Source organism: Erpetoichthys calabaricus, chromosome 18, assembly GCF_900747795.2.
Source record: "Erpetoichthys calabaricus chromosome 18, fErpCal1.3, whole genome shotgun sequence".
Lineage (NCBI taxonomy): Eukaryota > Metazoa > Chordata > Cladistia > Polypteriformes > Polypteridae > Erpetoichthys > Erpetoichthys calabaricus.
In genome coordinates this window covers 51,845,144-51,869,528 of record NC_041411.2, presented here as the reverse complement: position 1 = coordinate 51,869,528, position 24,385 = coordinate 51,845,144, and the positions used below count along the sequence as shown (strand labels likewise).

At 37.7% G+C, this 24,385-nt stretch overlaps 1 protein-coding gene across 2 annotated transcripts in view; it reads left to right on the top strand.

The window, feature by feature from the left end:
- LOC114669215 (serine/threonine-protein phosphatase 4 regulatory subunit 2-like) overlaps nucleotides 1–23,295 on the top strand; it is a 101,328-nt gene extending 78,033 nt beyond the window's left edge. Inside the window, exons 6-9 of one of the 2 annotated variants that reach the window (XM_028825407.2) lie at nucleotides 1,136–1,210; nucleotides 4,974–5,114; nucleotides 19,673–19,920; nucleotides 21,632–23,295. In XM_028825407.2, the coding sequence (XP_028681240.1) occupies nucleotides 1,136–1,210; nucleotides 4,974–5,114; nucleotides 19,673–19,920; nucleotides 21,632–21,951 (784 nt within the window). In that variant the 3' untranslated portion in view covers nucleotides 21,952–23,295. The other variant, XM_051921508.1, reaches the window with a different exon arrangement.
- The last annotated feature ends 1,090 nt before the right edge of the window (nucleotides 23,296–24,385 follow it).

Genomic DNA, 24,385 nt, shown 5'->3' with positions numbered 1-24,385 from the left:
ATCACTTTATTCGAATTTGTGCCTTCAGAGATTCAAGTACATTGACTTCAGACAGATATGTCATACAACTCTGCTGCAGTTTGTTTATAGAATATCGAAAAAAGACATTACCTTTGGTTGATGGTTAGCAGAAGCTACACATCTCATGCCCAAGGTTATAACAAACCAGTAACAATACCATCTTACAAGGTAAAATTACGTTTACAGCACAGCTTAGTAAATAAATAATCCCTTCATTTAAGTACTGGGCCAAAAACAAAGCAGATAAAGTAATGTCAGAAAATATGTTCAAAAGAGTCGCACTTTTTCATTTATTCATAGTAAGAGTCCCACACTTACCACTTAGTGCTCTCGGAAGCTTTACAATGTGATTTGTAGCGGAGGTCAGTATTAATAAAAAATATTATTTGTGTGTTTGACTTTTTTAAAAATCACCTGCATAATTACATGAAACCTTTCTTCCTGCTTCAACTGTTCCTTCTTATCAATCATTTCTGTTTGCAATCTGTGATCCTTCTGGTTACTTGATCTTCTGAGCCTGTCTTCTCTTTATTCTATTCTTGTAAGCCTAATTTATAATTTGGAGAAATAATCTATATTCATTCATTTTTTTGATGGTTTTTCAATACAAATTTGAGAGTTTATACACGGCAGTACCATTTTTGTTGCAAAAGGTATATCCATATAAGTTTTTTTGTAAACCTTTTAAATTTATTCTCAGAGTATTTGGTTTTTTTTCTTCAGATATTAGATTGAACAACTATTTAACCTGTCTCCTAGGACCATATCCAACAAAAGCACTGAACCATCTCAATTTTAGCATGTCCTCTCTACATGTCCTTGATATTTTGAATTTGAATTTATTATCACTATTAATGTACGTGTTAGTAGAATTCTCCATGTTTGGCTGGGATCTTCAGTAATAAATTACATTGAAAAACAGCTCACAGCTTCAGTAATTATTAAATTCATTTACATTTTAAATGCTGTACTTTGGCTAAGAGCAAGTTGTAAAGTTTTACCTGTTATTAAAAAAAAAGTATGAAAATGGAGTGTATGTCCACATGATTTTTTGTTTTTGCAACTTTGTCAAGATTTCTTTTTATCAGAATTAATACATTTTTTTTTCATATAGAAAAAATGGGTCAACTAATTTAAACAGAATGAATGGAGTAATGTTTCCTGCTAATTCCTCAAGTTATTCTGATAGGTAAGTTGATATTCTCTTTGTATATTTATATTTTAAACTTCAGACTTTTATATTTGCATTTACAGTTCCCTCCATAATGTTTGGGAGAGAGGCACATATTTGCCTTGATTTACCTCTCTCCCCTACAGTTTAAAATTTCAAATCAAAACAATTCAGACTAGATTAAAGTACACGCTGCAGACTTTAATTTAGTGGTGTTTACATGCATTTCAGTCACACCATGTAGAAATGACCAAATTTTTTATGTATGAGACCCTCCAACCCCCCATTTCAGGGTATCAAATATTTGGGACTATTAGTGTTACAGTTGTTTGTGATTACTTAGGTGTGTTTAATTGCTTCATTAGTGCAGGCATAAGATACCTAGGGTTGCTTATACTCATAGACTACACTTGTAGTCTGTAGTTGCTATCATTCAACATGAGGACAAGAGCTCTGCCAGTGGAAGTCAAAGAAGCCATTATGAGACCAGAAAACAAGAATAGAGGCATTGGCAAAACCTTAGGATTACCTAAATCAACTGTCTGGAATATCATTAAGAAGAAAGAACTCCATGGTAAGTTCATTGCAAAAGGACTGATAGGCCAAGGAAGACCTCCACTGCTGATGACAGAAGAATTCTCACTATAAAGAAGCCCCAGACGCCTGTCCAACAGATCTGAGAAACACTCTTCAGGAGGAAGATGTGTACAGTGGTGTGAAAAACTATTTGCCCCCATTCTGATTTCTTATTCTTTTGCATGTTTGTCACACAAAATGTTTCTGATCATCAAACACATTTAACCATTAGTCAAATATAACACAAGTAAACACAAAATGCAGTTTGTAAATGGTGGTTTTTATTATTTAGGGAGAAAAAAAAAATCCAAACCTACATGGCCCTGTGTGAAAAAGTAATTGCCCCCTGAACCTAATAACTGCTTGGGCCACCCTTAGCAGCAATAACTGCAATCAAGCGTTTGCAATAACTTGCAATGAGTCTTTTACAGCGCTCTGGAGGAATTTTGGCCCACTCATCTTTGCAAAATTGTTGTAATTCAGCTTTATTTGAGGGTTTTCTAGCATGAACCGCCTTTTTAAGGTCATGCCATAGCATCTCAATTGGATTCAGGTCCGGACTTTGACTAGGCCACTCCAAAGTCTTCATTTTGTTTTTCTTCAGCCATTCAGAGGTGGATTTGCTGGTGTGTTTTGGGTCATTGTCCTGTTGCAGCACCCAAGATCGCTTCAGCTTGAGTTGACGAACAGATGGCCGGACATTATCCTTCAGGATTTTTTGGTAGACAGTAGAATTCATGGTTCCATCTATCACAGCAAGCCTTCCAGGTCCTGAAGCAGCAAAACAACCCCAGACCATCACACTACCACCACCATATTTTACTGTTGGTATGATGTTCTTTTTCTGAAATGCTGTGTTCCTTTTACGCCAGATGTAACGGGACATTTGCCTTCCAAAAAGTTCAACTTTTGACTCATCAGTCCACAAGGTATTTTCCCAAAAGTCTTGGCAATCATTGAGATGTTTCTTAGCAAAATTGAGATGAGCCCTAATGTTCTTTTTGCTTAACAGTGGTTTGCGTCTTGGAAATCTGCCATGCAGGCCGTTTTTGCCCAGTCTCTTTCTTATGGTGGAGTCGTGAACACTGACCTTAATTGAGGCAAGTGAGGCCTGCAGTTCTTTAGACGTTGTCCTGGGGTCTTTTGTGACCTCTCGGATGAGTCGTCTCTGCGCTCTTGGGGTAATTTTGGTCGGCCGGCCACTCCTGGGAAGGTTCACCACTGTTCCATGTTTTTGCCATTTGTGGATAATGGCTCTCACTGTGGTTCGCTGGAGTCCCAAAGCTTTAGAAATGGCTTTATAACCTTTACCAGACTGATAGATCTCAATTACTTCTGTTCTCATTTGTTCCTGAATTTCTTTGGATCTTGGCATGATGTCTAGCTTTTGAGGTGCTTTTGGTCTACTTCTCTGTGTCAGGCAGCTCCTATTTAAGTGATTTCTTGATTGAAACAGGTGTGGCAGTAATCAGGCCTGGGGGTGGCTACGGAAATTGAACTCAGGTGTGATACACCACAGTTAGGTTATTTTTTAACAAGGGGGCAATTACGTTTTCACACAGGGCCATGTAGGTTTGGATTTTTTTTCTCCCTAAATAATAAAAACCATCATTTAAAAACTGCATTTTGTGTTTACTTGTGTTATATTTGACTAATGGTTAAATATGTTTGATGATCAGAAACATTTTGTGTGACAAACATGCAAAAGAATAAGAAATCAGGAAGGGGGCAAATAGTTTTTCACACCACTGTATGTGCCAGAGATTACTATCTACAGAAGACTTTGTATACGAAAATACAGAGGCCACACTGCAAGCAGGAGACTATTAGCTAGATACAGAAACCAGATAAACAGATTATAGTTTGTGGAAAAAGAATTTCACTGAGCCTATGGAATTCTAGAAAAAGGTCAAGTGGACAGACAAAACAAAGATGAACCTGTATCATAGTAATGGCAAGAGCAAAGTGTGGAAATGAAAAGGAACTGCCCAAGATCAAAAGCACACCGCCTTGTCTGTTAACAATGGTGGGTGGATGGGGTGTTATGGCTTCGGCATGCCTGAATGCTACAGGTACTGGCACACTTCTTTTCATTGATAACAGCTGGAGATAGCTGCACAGTGAATTCTGAGGTGTATAGAAACTTCTTATCTGCTCAAGTTCCAGTAAATGCCTCCAAACCCTTTGGACAGTGTTTCATCTTACAACAAGGTCATGATCCCAAACCTATTGCTAAGGGCAACACAGGAGCTAACAAGCTAAGAAATAGAAAATTATTGACTGGCCAGACCAGTCATGTAGTTTAAATCCAATTGAGCATGCTGAAGAGAAAGCATAAGAGGACAAGCCCCCAAAATAAGGAGCAGGTGAAACTGGCTACATTAGTGGCTTAGCAGAGCATTACCCAAGAAGATACTCAGCACCTGGTCAAGTTGGGGAGCATGCATTGGTACAGTACGTTGCCGCACACACTACACAACGAAACAACTCGGGATCCCGGTTTGCAACCCCCCAGGCAGACACGCCATCCAGTCCCACCCTCCGGATATGACCCTCTATCTGCCGCAGCCAGGTGTTACGTGGGCAACCCATTGGTCTGGTCCCCAACAATGAGGATCTTAAGAGCTGGGTCACCCTTGGGGAAACACGCCATATGGCCGTAGTGCCGTAACTGACGCTCCCTCACAGTGCAGGTAATGTGACTCGGGACTCCATGAGTATCTGCTCATTTGACAAAGTCAAACCAACGGCACCCCAAGGATTTTTCCGGAGAGACACAGTACCAAAGGAGTCCAGTCTTCGTCTCGGGTCACTGGATAGCGTCCATGTCTCACAACCATATAGCAAGACAGGAAGCACCAGGACTCTAAAGACTTGGACCTTCGTCCTTTTGCATCGATATCAGGAGCACCACACACGCCTTTCCAGCGACCTCATGACCCCCCCCCCCCCCCCCCCCCCATCCTCTCCTATTCCGTCTACTGACTTCATAGAAAGAGTCACCAGAGACATGGTGTGACTGAAATGCATGTGAATGCCCTTAAAGTCCGCAGTGTGTACTTTAATAACAGAATTTTACTAATGTCCTTGTTTTATTTTATACTTCTGGTTATGGTTTTTATACTTCAACAAAAAGACTGAATTTTTTTTAATGTGCATAAACACTCCATTACTTAACTACTTTGTCCTGTTTGTTTTTTTTAAGGATTAATATAAATGGTCCTGGAACACCAAGGCCAGTGAATCGGACAAAATTTTCTTTGTCAGTTCCTTTAACAGCAAATGGTTTGCCTGACAGTACAGAAAACAAAGAATCCACAGTTGAACACGAACCAAGAGTTCACAGGTACTGTAAAGGGATTACAATTTTTCAAGTTTTCTAGAACAGCAGTGATTTTTGTTTAAAATTTAGTTTAAGTACTTTTTTTTTTTTTTTCTTCAAATGCTATCAAGAGCCTTAACTTGAGACAACCGAACATCCAAAAACTGACGATATATATTAGATCAGTGGTTTCAAATTCAGTTTTATTGAGGGCCAAAAATAATACTATATACAGTCATATGAAAAAGTTTGGGAACCCCTCTCAGCCTGCATAATAATTTACTTTGCTTTCAACAAAAAAAGATAACAGTGGTATGTCTCATTTCCTAGGAACATCTGAGCACTGGGGTAGTTTTCCGAGCAAAGATTTTTAGTGAAGCAGTATTTAGTTGTATGAAATTAAATCAAATGTGAAAAGCTGGCTGTGAAAAAATTTGGATACCCTTGTAATTTTGCTGATTTGAATGCATGTAACTGCTCAATACCAATTTACATTGGTTGCATTAGCTTGTTAAGCCTTGAACTTCATAGACAGGTATGTCCAATCATGAGAAAAGGTATTTAAGGTGGTCAGTTGCAAGTTGTGCTTCTCTTTGACTCTCCTCTGAAGAATGACAGCATGGGAACCTCAGAGCAACTCTCAAAAGATATGAAAACAGATAGTTTTATAGCCTTCCCCTAAACCATGATACTGAACAATCTCAGAGGTTTAAACTGTCAGTTTCAACTGTAAGGAATGTAATCAGGAAATGGAAGGCCACAGGCACAGTTGCTGTTAAACCCAGGTCTGGCAGGCCAAGAAAAATACAGGATCGGCCTATGCGCAGGATTGTGAGAATGGTTACAGACAACCCACAGATCACCTCCAAAGACCTGCAAGAACATCTTGCTGCAGATGGTGTATCTATACATCATTCTACAATTTAGCGCAGGTGGCACAAAGAACATGTGTGTGGCAGGGTGATGAGAAAGAAGCCCTTTCTGTACTCGTGCCACAAACAGTCGCTTGTTGTATGCAAATGCTCATTTAGACAAGCCAGATTCATTTTGGAACAAAGTGTTTTGGTTATAACAAAAAGCGTTTTGAATGGCGGAAGAACACTGCATTCCAAGAAAAACACCTGCTACCTACTGTCAAATTTGGTGGAGGTTCCATCATGCTGTGTGGCTAGTTCAGGGACTGGGGCCCTTGTTAAAGTTGAGGGTCAGATGAATTTCAACCCAATATCAACAAATTCTTCAGGATAATGTTCAAGCATCTTGTCACAAAGTTGAAGTTACGCAGGGGTTGGATATTCCAACAAGACAAAAACACACTTAGAAATCTACAAAGGCGTTCATGCAGAGGAAAAAGTACAATGTTCTGGAATGGCCGTCACAGTCCCCTGACTCGAATATCATCGAAAATCTATGGGAGGATTTGAAGCAGGCTGTCTATGCTTGGCAGCCATCAAATTTAACTGAACTGGAGAGATTTTGTACGGAAGAATGCTCAAAAATACCTCCATCCAGAATCCAGACACTCATCAAAGGCTGTAGGAGGCGTCTAGAGGCTGTTATATTTGCAAAAGGAGGCTCAGCTAACTATTGATGTAATATCTCTATTGGGGTGCTGAAATTTATGCACCTGTCTAATTTTGTTATGATGCATATTGCATATTTTCTGTTAATCCAATAAACTTGATGTCACTGCTGAAATACGAGGGTTGTCTGGGTTCCGCGCGGAATTTTATTGTTTGTCGAGTGTCAGCCTGTCGAAACCTGTTCTGCTGTGTAGAGGGATTTTTCAAGTGGTTGCATGTTTTTGTTCAGATGTTTTTCTCCCTCTCTTCCTTCAGAATGAACACGAGAAGCAAACGAACTGAGAGTGCACAGCCGGCGCTAGCGGCGAAGCTCCCAACTCCGTGCGTGCGTGACTTTCGAGTGATGATTTTTTACGACTTTTCTGATGGTTTAATCTGCTCGGTGGAACGCACCATGTTTGCCATCTTTTTCAACATCGATGGCATTGTCGCGTCAATTCCGCTGATGGAGGGGACAACTGTCACCTCTGAGTGGTACACCACTCAGTGCCCGCCTGACGTTTTTTCTGCGATGGCTAGAGGCTGGTCCAAGACCTTGCGAAGGCACTTTTTGCATCATGACAATGCGCCAGCCCACACGGCTAATGCGACGAAGCATTTCATTGAAGACAGTGGTGTTAACGTTTTGAACCTGCCACCCTACTCGCCTGATCTTGCACCATGTGACTTTTGGCTCTTCCCAAAGGTGACAGAACCCCTGCGAGGCCACAACTTTGAAACTCGAGAGGAACTGATTGCAGCTGTCAAAGAACAGCTGGACAACCTCCCAAAGACAGCCTTTCGCGAGTGTTTTGTGGCGTGGGTCAGAAAAGCCCAAAAGTGCATTGATGTTGGCGGTGAATACTTGGAAAAAGTTTAAAAAGGATCGAAGTACATGAGAAAAATAGAAAAAAGAAATCCTTGGCTACTTATTTCGAGTGATTCCGCGCAGAACCCAGACAACCCTCGTACTACTTGTTTCCATAAGACATGTCATATATTAAAAGGAAGTTGCTGCTTTGAAAGCTCAGCCAATGATAACACAAAAATCCAAAGAATTTAGAGGGGTTCCCAAAGTTTTTCTTATGACTGTATATCCTACATGGGCTGGAATCAGTGGCAGATTTAAGATGATGGAGCTCTGTGCATAGACTGTAGTAGGCCCATATTTTACCAAAAATCTAGGGATGATTTTAATAGGCTTGAGAAAACAACACTATGACCTAACAATGCTACTTCAGATTTCAAATGTAATGCTCAAGTATTGGTTGCCGGTTGTTGTTCCAGCCAAGTTATGTTTTTAATTGGATTCCTAGCCTAATGAAGCAAGCTCTCATTTCCTGGTTTGCTTTATTTTGGGCTTAATATAGAAATAAACTGAGTTGAGTATTTTTTTAAATTACAATGTATCTATTATTTATGTATGTTACATGTTAGTATTCTTTAGCATTGTTTTTACAGTTATTCTCTATCTACTAATGAGCATGTTACTGGGTTAAACACTGAAGTGGTTGCAGCCTTTTAGCATTCAGTGTTGTGAAACTGATGGGGCAAAAACAGCCACATTGAGTTGCAAGGACTGAGTTTGAGAACTACTGCAAAAAAAATTTACCCTAATTTTAATTGCCTGGAATTCCAGTCATGGAACCATAAAGTCAGAATCACACACCTGTGTACTGTTAACATCTTTAAAATGAATGCAGTGAACACCTAAAAAATCTGTCATCACTGCAGTATTACCATTATATTGAATCATATCAATTAAAGACAAGAATTTGGGTAAGCTGCTTACATTGGGTTAGACATTTACTTTTAATTAAATATAAAATATTGATTAGACAATTTATAAGTGGTCTTTTATTTGTAGAGACATTAAAATTGTGAAGCATTTAGTGTTAGAATGTTTGTTTTACTTTCGGAATATAAGGAATGTAGGTTAAAAAATGAGGTTGATCAAAACTTTAAGGTAATAAATGGATTCTACATTTTAATCTTGTATTATATACATTAGACATTCTGTTTTAAGTCCACATTATGATTCTATGGAAATACAACAATTATAGATAAAATATTCTTACATATTGAAACAAGTAATAGATATTGGCAGCTGAAACACTGTGTAAACCTATTTGTTTAAATTTGTAACAATTGTACTACAGTTTTTACCGATATTACCTTATTTATGTGATACACATGAATAATTTTTGCACAAAGCCATATATATTTGAAGAGTATAGCGTTTGATCATTAGGATTGCTGCACTTATTAAATGCTGGGGAGTTGTAGTGAAACCAAAGTAATTTTTGACTTTAAGTGCACTCCCATTCACAAGATGCATTTTGATAATGATTATAGGTTAACATGAATAGGCTGTCTGCGGTGGGTTGGCACCCTGCCCAGGATTGGTTCCTGCCTTGTGCCCTGTGTTGGCTGGGATTGGCTCCAGCAGACCCCCGTGACCCTGTAGTTAGGATTCAGCGGGTTGGAAAATGGATGGATGGATGAATAGGCTGTGTCATGTTTTTATGTCACTGCTACTACAAGTAATTGACACAGCTTTTGTTTCTGTATGTGCTTTTAACACTAGAATTACCAGAGTCTACGAAAAAACTCGTAGATCCGGCCCACCTTAAAACCGTTCTCACCTCTCTTTTGTCTTCTATATGTGCCGATTTGGAGGAGCAGCGAGCAGCCGGCTATTCCGTCCCCCACCGTCGCAGAACGTTCACTAAGTTTTTCCAGCTCATGGCTTGTTTGATTATCTGGGAGTGACTGAACTGCTGGAGTTTTAGAATAGAAATAATAGATCGCTATTTGGAATACATGCATTTCATGCGTGTTCCGTTTCTACAGTAATCTGTGTAAACACATTGCTAAAACAAACTTTTTCATATTTTAGTAATAAATGTTACAAAATGTAGAATGTGTAAAGCCCGAGTTCCTAAGATCAAATAAACACTTCCACAAAAGCTTCACACACTGTGTAACAGTTTCTGTGGCGTAGCACGCTAAGATTTGCCTCTCAGAGCGAGTAGCTTTTCTCTGCCTCACAAACATGAGTTCAATTCCCCGCTGGGGATAAAGTGTTACTTCTTTTTTTTGTTTTTAACCTCAAACGGACATAAAATTTGTAAATTGGTATTCACTGTCAGTTAATGAGATCGTTATATTTTCATGTGGGATGCTCCTTTTTAAAATATTTTTTTAACAATTGAGACTGCAATTAACATGAACAACTGTCCTTATAACTTATTTTTTTCAAGATCCATAAAACACAGACAGACAGAGAGCACTGCGTAATACAGAGACAGACAGGCAGAGATATATACAAACAAACAGGGAAGGCACATGTACTGAAAGAAAAAAAAAATCAACATGCGCGTTGTTTCTGTAGCACTGAATGAGCTCACCCGCTCTAACGTCACCCCTCCCCCGATCTGGCTCTCTAAGTAACAGCTCAAGTACAGACGCAAACCAAGTGTAATCAAGAGTACTGGTTCGATCCCCACTCACTCCTATATTTGCCGTTTTCAGTAGTAAGCTGCTCTTTTTGTTAATATTATACAGTACACACATGCACTTGATTTGTGTCTGTACTTGCGCTGTTACTTAGAGAGTCAGATCGGGGGGAGGGGTGATGTTAGACCAGGTGAGCTCATTCAGTGCTGCAGAAACAGCGCACATGTTGATTTTTTTTTTTCTTTCAGTACATGTGCCTTCCCTGTTTATTTGTATATCTCTGCCTGTCTGTCTCTGTATTACGCAGTGCTCTGTCTGTCTGTGTGTTATGGATCTTGAAAAAAATAAGTTATAAGGACGGTTTGCTGACTTGGAGCACCACTGCCTTACTGTGCCACAGAGACGCGAGTTCGATTCCCAGCTTTGAAGAAAGTGATTTTTTTTTCCTCAAACGGACATTGAATTTATAAATTGGCATGCACTGTAAATCGTTAACTTTAAAATGTCAATCGCGGTTATTTCTGTTGATTCATGCTTTTTTACTTTAGAGTCAGAACAGGAACTTTTTCAGCTTATTCAGCTTCTGATCTGACTCAAACAGCGCCAGTATAACTTCACACCCAACCTGACGCTGTTCGTTTTCAAATAATATTGCATTACTTCGACGATGTTTTCTGATTGGTACTATTCGCGTCATAAAATGATTTCTTCAAAACGTCACATATATTTGTCTCTTTCTTTTTTAAAATGTGCGTTGTAGCACTCAGCAACTGGCCACCTGCATGTTCTTGCGCACACTAAATCAGACAGCGCTATATGCAATCATCAGATTCAAATGTTAACAGTTATATAGCACAGAATGGAAATCAGCAGTTCTTAGCATTCCACCACGCAAGCTGTCATATCAACCGCCTACTGTAACTTGCTTTCTTTTTTCTTCGGTTATAGTCTTGAATAAAAGTGCACTTGTTTTGTTATACTTTTACAACAACATATGTTCCTTTGTTTGAGCTACATGGGCATGCTCAAAAAATACGCATGTAATGCCACGAAAAGTGCATGCAGATACTTCAGTTCGCAAGCATTGGTACGACAATGCAGTCACAAGTACACTGCAGAGCTTTGGCGCGTCTTTATGTGAAAACAGCAGTGTCAGATGGGGAGTGTCTGATGATTGCATATAGCGCTGAAGTTACTGCTCTTTACTATGCTTTCCTCTGCATGTCCTGGAGTACAAAAGAAACAGCATACAGCAACACGTGGGGACTGGCAATACTGGGGGGAAAAAAACACGCGGTCGTATGTATCGTGATACACTGCAGAACTATAGCGCGTCTTTATGTAAAAAACGCAGTGTCAGGTTGGGAGCGGTAGGGATGGATCCTGAACGCGACTGAGACAATGAAAAGTGAATTTAAAAAAAATAAAGCTAACCTTTACAAATATCATAAATTACACCAGCTGTTACAGACTGAAATCAAATGTATCTTTTTATTCTAAAATAGTGAAAATAAGAACACTTCTTAAATGGGAGTTGTGCAGGATTGAACTCATGAGCTTCTGATGCGTAGTCAGCGACTGATACTGTTACGCCACGGAAGCAGTGATTGTTAATTCATATCAATGTCTCACACTAAGGCGGGTTTTTTTGGCGGTGGCTTTTTTTTGTATCTTTTGTGAAAGTGTGTCTTTGATATTTGGACTTCAGGCTTCATACATTATATAGTTTATGCCTACATTTTGTCAATTGCTACTAGAATATATAACACGTTTCTGTTTTAACAATGTGTTTACACAGATTACTGTAGAAATGCAACACATATGAAATGCGTGTGTTTCAAATAACAATCTTATTATTTCTACTCTAAAACTCCACTTCACTCCCAGATAATCAATCAAGGCAAGAGCTGGGAAAAGCCTGTTTACGTTCTAAGTCGTTGGGGGGATGGAATAGCCAGCTGCTGGCAGCTTGTCTTTATCAGTACATTTAGATGACAAAAGACGCTGGCGGAGAGGTGAGAAAGGTTTTAAGAAGCGATTTAAGGTGGGCCGGATATACGAGGTTTTTCGTAGGCTGTGGTAATTCTAGTGTTAAAAATAACTTACCGGATACTCCCAGTTGAAAAATGGAAAAAACTTTTCTCTATGTGCTGTTCGTTCTCTCCTTGTTTTGTTTTTTATTTTCCAATGCCTGCTGATGTTTCATGTTACACTTTTTATAAAATGAGTTAAGATCTTTTCTAAACATTGAGTATGTCCAAGCAAACAGTGGCAGAGCAATAACTTTGTATTTCTAAATTGCTTCAGGCTGACAGATTTTTACAGTCAAAAATAAGTTTAGTATTGTGAATACATTTGAAATCAACAAAGCGAAGACGTACAAGTCTGAAAGCCTGAAATCTTTTTTTTTTTTTAAATCGGACAGTACTGACCTGCAAGTACAGTAATCCCTCCTCCATCGCGGGGGTTGCGTTCCAGACCCCCCCCCCCCCACCGCGAAAGGTGAAAATCCGCGAAGTAGAAACCATATGTTTATATGGTTATTTTTATATTGTCATGCTTGGGTCACAGATTTGCACAGAAACACAGGAGGTTGTAGAGAGACAGGAACGTTATTCAGACACTGCAAACAAACATTTGTCTCTTTTTCAAAAGTTTAAACTGTGCTCCATGACAAGACAGAGATGACAGTTCCGTCTCACAATTAAAAGAATGCAAACATATCTTCCTCTTCAAAGGAGTGCGCGTCAGAGAGAGAGAGAGAAAAGCAAACAGTCAAAAATTAATAGGGCTATTTAGCTTTTAAGTATGCGAAGCACCGCCGGACAAAGTAGCTGCGAGGAAAGGAGCAAGCATTTTTCAGCATTTTTTAGAGGAGCGTCCGTATCCTCTAGGCCAGTATGCGAACAGCCCCTCTGCTCACACCCCCTCCGTCCGTCCGTCCGAGCGAGAGAGAGAGGAACGCAAACAATCAAAAATCAATACCTGCTGTTTGATCTTTTAAGTATGCGAAGCACCATACGGGAAGCATATTGCTTGCAAAGCAGCCACATGTAAGCCCTGCAAAGAAGGGAGCACTGTGAAGGTAATCTTTCAGCGTTTTTTGAGGAGCGGCCGTGTCCTCTAGGGGTGCGAACAGCCCCCGTGCTCACAATATATTTGAGGAGGTTTATTTAATAGGTAATACGTGCTCTGGTTGGTTAGCTTCTCAGCCATCTGCCAATACCGTCCCTTGTATGAAATCAACTGGACAAACCAACTGAGGAAGCCTGTACCAGAAATTAAAAGACCCATTGTCCGCAAGAAATCCGCGAACCAGCAAAAAATCTGTGATATATATTTAAATATGCTTACATATAAAATCCGCAATAGAGTGAAGCCGCGAAAGTCTAAGCGCGATATAGCGAGGGATTACTGTACCACAGAAGAGTAACTAGACCTGATGTGTAGCTTTCTTCCTGCCTGCCTAACTGCCTGCTGTGCTGCACAAATAAATGTGATCAGACAGTAACAGTGCATTTTAATTCCTAAATTCTATAAAGATTCAATAAATTTATGAAACGAATAATAAAGGGGGTATTTTGATAACACCATAATGGCTTGTATATAACGTGTTTTGATTATGTATGACCTGAGCAGCATTAAAAAGGGTCCATAGGCCAGATCTGCCGTGAATTTGACACACATGCATAGGATAGTGTATGTAATTTGATTATTTTACCGTTTTTAGGTTTGCATCTTATTGCAAAAGTATTCTAACGGAATAAAATGTGAAAGTGATAGGAAAGTTTTTCTACAGATAAAGTACACTAAAAAAAATTAATGTATTAGTAGTAAACCTTTAACTTAAGTTTCTTAAACTGAATCAGAATAGTCCCTAACTATATACAATTGTTACTTTTTATTTTTTAATTATGATCAAACTAGAACTTGCAGTAGTCTTGCAGTGTATCTTTGTGCAATGTCTGTCCCAGTAGGTGTATACCAGTAATCCATAACAGTAAAACTCTGCCGCTTGCTTCTCTTTCTAAATCTGGGATAAGAGGAGTAGGATAGCATATTTGAATCTATTAAGTATAGCATGCATTGAGCAGCATCCATTACAACCAAAAAGCAAATTGAGAATACAACATTCTTCTGCTTTGTTAAAGCTAATGAATATACAGTAGCTGTTCCAGGTCAGTCATGGTTACAAAAATGTTTAGTTAGCTATAGTGATGGACCAGTGATACCAAAATCCTCAACATATTGTGTGACATCATTTTAGCATATTATATACTGTAGAATGTCGATGATAGTATGGACAACCATTTTTGTAAATATACAAGTAGTTCATGGATTTTCTGTTTTGGTTCCTAGCTCTGACATAAGTAAAAGACCCTTCTCTGTATCAGAAAAGTAGCTATGCAGTCCTATTCTGCTGCTGCAGGTTGCAGTGGGCAAAGATTTAAAAGTAATCTGCAGGGAGTGGAAACCCAGAATACAGTGATCTGTTACTCTTTATAACTGAAGTTTGTAATATAGCTGCTACATCAGCAAATAGTGTCCTAAACTATCACAGCATGTTACATTCTCTGGTACTTTCCCATCATCGAATATGCAGCAGGTGTCCTCCTGTCAAGATAAAATAGCAAATAGTGTTGCACCCCCTTTTTTTTTTAATAGATTAGGTATGTTCCAGGACATTTCTTTCAGTAACGGTCAATGAGTACCAATAAGAGTGATGGCTTAATCTGACCCATTTTTGTAGCAGCACAAGCAAACTGTTATAAGGGTGTAATTAATGTCTTTTGTCTTCAGTGCCATTTTATAAAGTGTAGAATGGTGATTTGCTTTAATAAAGTTGGTATACAGTTAGGTCCATAAATATTTGGACAGAGACAACTTTTTTCTAATTTTGGTTCTGTACATTACCACAATGAATTTTAAATGAAACAACTCAGATGCAGTTGAAGTGCAGACTTTCAGCTTTAATTCAGTTGGGTGAACAAAACGATTGCATAAAAATGTGAGGCAACTAAAGCATTTTTTTAAACACAATCCCTTAATTTCAGGGGCTCAAAAGTAATTGGACAAATTAAATAACTGAAAATAAAATGTTCAAGTCTTGAACTCATGGACATCACCAGATGCTGGGTTTCCTCCTTTTTAATGCTCTGCCAGGCCTTTACTGCAGCGGCTTTCAGTTGCTGTTTGTTTGTGGGCCTTTCTGTCTGAAGTTTAGTCTTCAACAAGTGAAATGCATGCTCAGTTGGGTTAAGATCAGGTGACTGACTTGGCCATTCAAGAATTTTCCACTTCTTTGCTTTAATAAACTCCTGGGTTGCTTTGGCTGTATGTTTTGGGTCATTGTCCAACTGTATCATGAAATGCCGCCCAATCAATTTGACTGCATTTAGCTGGATTTGAGCAGACAGTATGTCTCTGAACACCTCAGAATTAATTCGGCTGCTTCTGTCCTGTGTCATATCATCAATAAACACTAGTGTCCCAGTGCCACTGGCAGCCATGCATGCCTAAGCCATCACACTGCCTCCACCATGTTTTACAGATGATGTGGTATGCTTTGGATAATGAGCTGTTCCACGCCTTCTCCATACTTTTTTTCTTGCCGTCATTCTGGTAGAGGTTGATCTTGGTTTCATCTGTCCAAAGAATGTCTGTTTTTCCAGAACTGTTCTGGCATTTTTTAGATATTCTTTAGCAAAGTCTAATCTAGCCTTTCTATTCTTGAGGCTTATGAGTGGCTTGCACCTTGCAGTGCACCCTCTGTATTTACTTTCATGCAGTCTTCTTTTTATGGTAGACTTGGATATCGATACGCCTACCCCCTGGAGAGTGTTGTTCACTTGGTTGGCTGTTTCAAAGGGGTTTCTCTTCACCATGGAAATGATTCTGCGATCATCCACCACTGTTGTCTTCCTTTTTGCGTTGCTGAGTTCACCAGTGCTTGCTTTTTTCCCCAGGATGTACCAAACTGTAGATTTTGCCACTTGTAATATTGTAGCAATTTCTCGGATGGGTTTTTTCTGTTTTTGCAGCTTAAGGATGGCTTCTTTCACCTGCATGGAGAGCTCCTTTGACTGCATGTTGTCTGTTCACAGCAAAATCTTCCACATGCAAGCACCACACCTCAAATCAACTCCAGGCCTTTTATCTGCTTAATTGATAATGACATAACGACGGACTTGCCCACACCTGCCCATGAAAAAGCAACAACCACATTGTTTTTGATCAAAAACCATGTGCCTGATAATGCTGTGTGTGCAGGTCATGGTACGAAATGCAGTTTTAGGTGTTTCAATTCTCTAGACAGTTCCCCCAAACCCCCGATGCTTTCCCATAAAGGCCATAGCAGTTCAGTGTAATTTTTCTGATTAACAGTCTATCCACAGGGAGAAAACTCTTTATGAACAAGTCTATCAAGGTTGAAAAATGCTATTGTTCTCCAATATCTGTCTGCCCTTTTGGATTGGAGAAAAAAATCGCAGATGTCACCTGTACAATTGAAGAATGAATGCCAGAAATATGCAATTGATAAACTCCGCACAGTGCCACTCTGTGGACTAATTAACCATACTAGCAGGCACACAATACCTAGTTTCATACTATTGAAGTCATATGTTTATGTGCACTTAGGGTGAATTCTTTAAAACTCTCACTTTATAGCCCTTCCACAGATTTTATACTTAGATGTCATAAAAATATACCAAATTTATAAGTTGTGCAGGACAAAAGTAATTTTTTTTTTCCCCAAAAATGTTCAAAGATAGATTATTTCACGTTCTGACTATATCACAAGTCCAGTGGATCACATCTGTACAAACAATAATACGCAAGTATAAGCACCATGGAACTATGTACTCCTCATACCTCTCAGGAAGGAGGCGCATTCTGTCTCCTAGCGAAGAATGCAGCTTGGAACAAAAAGTGTGAATCAATCCCAGAACAACCAAAAGGCCTTTGTGAAGGTGCTGTAGAAATCAGGTAGACAATAAAATTCTTCCTTACTGAGCAGCCTTTCAGGTTATTCAATATAGGACTAAGCCACTGCTCCAAAGCTGCTATGTTTATATAAAAAAAAAAAAAAAAAGCCAGACTGCAGTTTGCATTGGCACACGGGGACAGAATTCAGTGAATTTTAAGTTGGTTAATTAATCAAATCATATCTGGTAATTAGATACTTCAGTAAGGCTCTTACTGTATTTACTGTACATTTCTCTGGTGTAGAAAGCAGTTCTCCAGCCTTGAGACTTGCGGTTACAGTGACATGCAAAGGTTTGGGCACCCTTGCTTAACTACAATATCTGTTTCTGAGAATAGTTAACTGAGCAGAAAATGAAGTGATCACAAAAAGGCATAAAGTTAAAGATGAGTAAAATGTTGAAAGTGTATTTGTTTTGTACAGTTGTTCTGTGAAAAAAGAAAAGGAATGCCATGGAAAAGTTGGAGGAACTCAAGATACTTGATGTCTCTGATAACTTTACCAAGGTCTCAGACCTAAATTAGCTTGTTAGGGCTATGGCTTGTTTATAGTCATCATTGGGGAAACCCCAGGTGATGCAAAGTGCAAAGCTGTATAAATTCTCAGACTCCTCAAACCTTGTCCCCAACAATCAGCAGCTATGGGCCCCTCTAAGTAGCAGCCTAGCACTCGTAAAAATAAAAAGTTTGTTCACAAAGTAGTAGAAAGATACCTAAAAAATGCTTTGGTATTTTCTTGTAGCCGTTTCCTCAGTCCATAATTTTATTAAGTAATGGCAGTTAACGGGAACGATGGAGGTCAAGATATGAGGTCTGGAAGACCAAGAAAAACTTTGTGTTTTGGTGATTGGTTCATCTTCTGCTTACTTAACTCTTCGCAGTAACGGACATTTTAAACAAGGGTGCCCAAACTTTGCATGCCACTGTATCAAGCTAACTGAGGCACACTTAGTTTAAGGATCAGAATAATACAATTTATTAATAAACACAATTATAGAAACATAAGAATGGATGCAGACAGACAAAAATATATACACGTTTGTTGGTTATTTAGAGTTCTAATTTATCTTGGCACAGATAATTAATTTTACAATACCATGTCTTTATGGATAATGTCTGTTTTGTGGAGTCATTGCTTAGTTCTTGATCCAGGTTCAAGCAGGGTATTTTTCATGCACTGCAATGTCTTCTTCTTTCTTTGCTTCAAGATCTCTTGTCCTTGATATGCTTTGCCTTCACTGCTCGCCTTTTGCTGTCTTTCTTTAACTTCATGGAGAAAAGCCTGTCTTTAGAGCCCAAGACTATACGTGTTGAAATTCCCTTCTTGAAGTAATTTCTGCTCCTCAGCAGATAGTTCTCCGTGCTTAACTTGCTATACTGGATCTCAACTGTCATGTCCACAAAAGGGAAGAGTGAGGTGCCCTTCCAGCTCTCCAGGGAGAGTTTGCTTCTGTGAGAAGGATTTTAGAATGTAATGTTGGAGAATGTGCAGTTTCCCAGGGATGAATCCGAGTTCTTTCACAGTTCCTCCAGGATTTCATTGAATGTATCCCGAGAGAAGACCCTTCATGCAGTCATTCCCTAAAAACCCTGTTGGGTGCTGTGATTTTAAAAGGAAAAGTTGAACCTTCTTCTGACTGGATAAAAGTCACTATTCAGTTACAAACTCATTGTCTTCTAATAGGCGAGTTGTTCTGTTCATCCTAGTTGTTGTCCTTTGAATTATAGGCATTTGTCCTGCCTGGAGTCTATTTTCGTACTATTTTGCTAGAGAAAGAGCCTTGGCAAAGGTGTCTGGTCACCTCTGATTTACACCTTTATCAGATGAAGTACAGGCAAATCCTAGTACAAGGGGTTCAGCCATTTTCTTTTTTTTTTTTTTTCCCCTATTTTTTTGTATACAGTTGGAAGACTGCTAAATCTGCTACCTTTACAGGCCTTGTGTGTGCCCCTAAGGCCTAGCATAATGAGCAACTTGAAATAATGTTCTTTGACACTCTGACTTTCATTGTGTTACAGATCATACTGTCATTCGCCTCCCTGCATGGTTCCTCTCAGCACACAATTCCACATTAAAGATAAGTTACACTAGACGGGGCCCACCTTTCTGAAAAGTGTTTATTAAAAAAAAAATAGCATGTCCTTATTATCAGGTTTATACTGTTATAGCCGAATGGAATGTATACTTCTGTGATAACCTTTTGATGAGTGATTTACAAATAACTGGCCATGAATGTAAATTATAATAATTTTGCATTAAATACTGATTGACAGATAACAGAGGTATAATGTACAATTCTTCCATGTTGTCACAGACCTCTTGATAGATGAAAATGCCTGTTTATGTTTAACTTAATTAATAATTGTACTGTATGTCATTGTACTGTATGTCAATGCTTTTCTTAGAACTGTATATATGCTGTTAGAACAAAGACGATACCAGGCAAGTAACACCATTAAGTGGTGTTAAATATTCATTGAAGTGCTTTGTGAATAAGGGTCATTTTTTTATTCAGCAGTACACTAAAGTTCATTTTGCAAATGTATACTAACCATTCATTATTTTATCTTTCAAAGTGAGCTACAGACAGGCAAAGAAAGTGATTCAAGTAATTCTGTCAAAAATAAACACATTGAAGAGGATGACACCATGAGTGACGGGCATGAGGTTAAAAGGCTAAAGTTTGATAAAGATGAAGAGGATGAGATTGCAGATTCTCAATCAGAATCCAGCTCTTCAGATTCTGTTTCAGTCAATGTAACTTCAGAAATTCCGTCATTTCAAAAAACCAGTCAGTGTGTTGAGCAAAACAGTTCTGAACAAGGTAAAATACCCATTACTTGGTAAATTTAATTAACTGAAGTTTGCTGTAATTTGCTCAATTTTACCAGTGTTGTATATTTCTAGTTAGTCACAATAGCATTTGAATTTGGTCAGTTTACTCTCTTGAATTAGTTTTAAGTCTTCCACATACAAAATAAGTTTCAATTTGATTTAACAATATGCCTTATATAGTTTTTTTCATTGCTATAACTCTGAAAATTTCATTATTTTCAGTTTTTGTTAATCCTAAACTTTTTTTTTTTTTTTTTTAACCTCCTAACAGTTCTGCTTTACTATTTTCACCATTTCAGGTTATTCACTGAACTTAACTGCTTAAATTTCAGTAAAAAATGGAAAACTGGGTTGTTTTAAACTTTTCACCGGTATGATGTTTTTGTGTTATAATAATACTGTGCATACATGCAGTCATTTCTATGTGTTAACCATTTTATTTTAGTATTGCTAAAAGTGTATCAGTTTTTTTAATTCAGTTTTATTAATCCTACTATTAGTCTCTTTATTGCTGAGTGCCTCTTAAGTCTATAAAGAATATGTAGGATTATATGTATGATCTTAGGTGTCTTAGGAGTCCAGTCGTTAACCTTGTAAAGTGTCTGTCTACCACTTGTGAATACAGGTTTTCTGACCTTGTCTCAGCTTGAAGTTGAGTACTTTTCTGGGGAGATGGGAGTTGGGCATTTTGATGTAGTGGCTGTTGCAGCAGAGTTTTGTCTGTAAGGTAATAGTCATCTTTGTCAAGGTAAAGATGCTGGAACTAGTGCAGTGATCCCCCCAGTTGATACTGTGAATGTTCCAGAGGAATAGAATCTGTCAAGAGTGTTAAAGGAGCCCCCATATTTTCCGATGTTACCCCATGCAGTTTGTTTACAAAAGTGGCTTAATTTTGGTAATATATTAGTAAAAATGTGTTTTTGGGATGTGGACAGTTTTATTAATGCTTGCCGTTGTCCTGTGTTGGTTGCCATATATGGCTATTGTACTATCAGAATCTTTCTCTATGAAAACATGAGATTACTTTTTTTTTTTCCCCCCCCCTCAGCTGTCAGTACAAACTCGATGGCGTTAGTAACGTAGTAACATATTAAAATATGTCTATCTTTGGGTGGAAAATTCCTTTAATGCAGTAATGGTTGGTAGCTTAAGTCTTGCTACCCATACAGGTGTGTAGTGATGCAAATTACTTTAGCTCCGTTCCTATCTTAAGGCCACACTTCATGAGTGATGCTTTGGCACAGGTATTGCAGTGCTCATATAGTTCGCTGCCAATGTATGGAAAGTTATCAAAAGCTTCTGAAGTTTTTTTTTTTAAGAATTGGTGAATGCCAGGAGCTTGATTTTGGGTTTTCCTGATTTTTCCAGGACAGTTTGAATATTGCTAGAGCTGATGAAGCAGTGTTTCTGGTTTCCAATTGCAATTGCAATTTTTAATTTTAAATTAAGTATAAACTTTTTTGCACACTCTTAATATTAGGATCTCCCATTATATTAATATTATCAATAATATATTTAGTATGCACACTAAAACTATTTGATGTTGGTTACAATGTTTAATCAAGGGCATTTTGTCGTTTGAGCAGAGTCACGGTATAAAAACACAATCATATGCCTAGCTTATATAATCAACCTACTGACTTTACGTAGTATTTAAAGCCAAGAATGTGCTTTTGTTAATTTTACGGGTTTGTTTTCAGATTCTCAAGACATACAGACAGATGAATCAAATAAGATGGAAAATGAAGAAGCTGAAAGTGTGAACTCTGCTAGCCTTGATTCCACAGAAAATAGTAGTGAGATGGACTACTCAGAACAACAATATCGTTCAAATGAAGAATTAAATCTTGAAGTTAAACAAACTGAAGTACACAACGTAGTCATTAGCAGAAGTGAAGCATGTTGTGGAAAAAAAGAAACGGAAGAAACTTTTTTTGCTGAAAAAGTTGTTAGTCCACCTGAAATGGAAAATAGCTCTAAAACTACAGAAAATGTACAAGAGCCCGTGGAACATAACTGACTGTATGTATGGTATGGTGCAGTATTTCTCATTCTACACTGTAAAAATAAAATGAGGGCCACCATCCTTCCAGTGCTATTGGTTCTCTAGACTTTTCAAAGAAAAATAGCCTGAATGAGCTATGCAACCTTAGAACTGTGAAAAATGGCTCATTCTGGTTAGTTAGACCACTGAATTTTTTTTATTATATTATTTTTGACCAGTGGTTTATGTACAGATTTTTATTTAGAATACAGAATTTTTAAACTGGAAACTTGATATAGATTCAAAAAAAATTTTTGAAGGTCACAACATTTAACTGCAATTTTTTTTGTCTGCATTTTCTCATTTTTGTGGTAAATCTTTAACAATTAGCAAATGTTTTACCATGATTCACCTTACGGTTACAATAAGAGATTCCTTGTATAATTTAAATACTAACTTTCAGTGTGTCGAGAGTGAAATAATATAATCTCATCTTTCCCTTTAGTCTTAAGAATTTTGTCAGAAGATTGCATTTATTTTTCATTGGCAGAAATTAATTCAAAGCTCTCAATGTTTTACCAGGGAACTATGTAAAGAAAAATTGTGAAAATTAGGTGCAAACAACACATTCCAAAAAGTATAATTGTAATAGTCAAAGTCTTCAAATGGTTTATTTATCTTGAGTAAGTTTCCCCATAGAGTTTACATTTTAATAATCTGTATTTTGAAGGTATGGTTGTGCAGCAAATCTTTTTTTTTTTTAAACAGATTTCCATTTATTTGAAATTTCTAAAATATTACTAACTCATATTTGGGAGAATGTGTATTATATTTGTGAAGAGACTGATACGTGCAATTTAACACATGGACTAGACGAAGAGAAATCTATTTAAGGTAAAATTATATAAGGATTTTTTTTTTTTTCTTGGGGAAAATTTCCAGAATTCATTAAACAACCAATATTCATATACAATTTTTATTACCTGCTTTTGGACACAATATTTGACAGTCAATGGTGGTTTTTTCCTTTATTAAAACCACCTTAAAGCACAAAACATTTTTTAATGTTCCAAACATCTTGTATGTTCCAATTTTCTTTGGTTATACTTATCACAGTTTTTGGCTTCTAAGTTTCTACTTGTTTCAGAAGCTGTAGTTTTTGATATTTAGAATTTTAAAAATTAAAATAGATTTTGTAGAGTGTAAGTGTTCACTGCCTTTGTGAAATATTGTATAATTCTCTTGTATTCAGAATGCTTGGGCTTTCAAAACAGTATTCAAATAAGCAATAAATGTTGATGTTCTCTGTGTGGGTATGCTTTGTTTATATTCATGATTTTTTTATTTGAACCTTTTGCAGCAATAAAAGCTTTTCTGTTATTCTTGTCTGCTTCATGTCTAGCCTGCTATTCTCATTAATGTAATTACCAGTTGATCAGACTAATTCATTTGCCTGAAAAATGTTTTACATTGTGTTTGAGTGTTTGTATACACAATAACAAATAAAACAAGCTAAGATGTATATAGGTAGTACATGGTCATTTTGGGAACTATTAATGATTTTTAACATTATAGCTAATTAAGTTAAAAAAAAATGTACATGTAGCATATGTTTTCAGTGAATTTGAAAATTTTATACTTGGTTGATATCTTTGTTAGTCACTCCTTGAAAATTGAAGAGAAAGCTAAATAAGTTATTCAAATACAGTACATTATGCATTAACTGTTTATGGCTAGCCAATCTTTGGTTAGTTATTCGTTAAAGCCGAAAGAAAGCTGTATAAATGATAAATCAGTTTTGAACTACTTTGTTTTCTGTGTCTTTATGGGTATTCATTATGTAATTTGTAAAGTTTGTAATTGCATTTAACTGTGAACTTGTTACAGCGCTCTGAGTCTGCAGTCAGTGAAGAGCGCCATATAAAAATAAAGTGAATTGAGATTAGAATTCATACAGTAATTTGAAGAGGAATATGTTGTTTTGATACCTGTTAGAATGCAAGAATATTGAAATTGAATCTATTTTTCATGAACAAATTAAATGTGAGTAAGGTCAATGCAAGTTGGGTGTCCAGAATGTTAAATCCTGAAATTAAGCATCGCCAAATCCTGTGTCTTAGGAAGAATCTGGATCTAATGAATTCTGACTGGGAGAAATTTAAGTTGCTTAACCATGAATGAAATTTGGATGCATCACTTTGTTCCAAAGTCCAAATAATAATCAAAACAATGGGAATACAGTGCTAGCTGTTTGAGGGCTAATGATTATTATAATGATTATAGTCACAGTATGCAGAAACGGAAGTCTGAAACAGCGGCGCCAGTGTAACGCATTCTGGCAAAGGGAGTCCAACTCTAACACAACAGAGGGTTTGATGGACGTTTACAGCTGATTACCATCATCTGCCTCGGATTTGACATCCGCCTCAACCCAAAGTGTTGACATAAGTTGACACCCACCCTGAAAGAG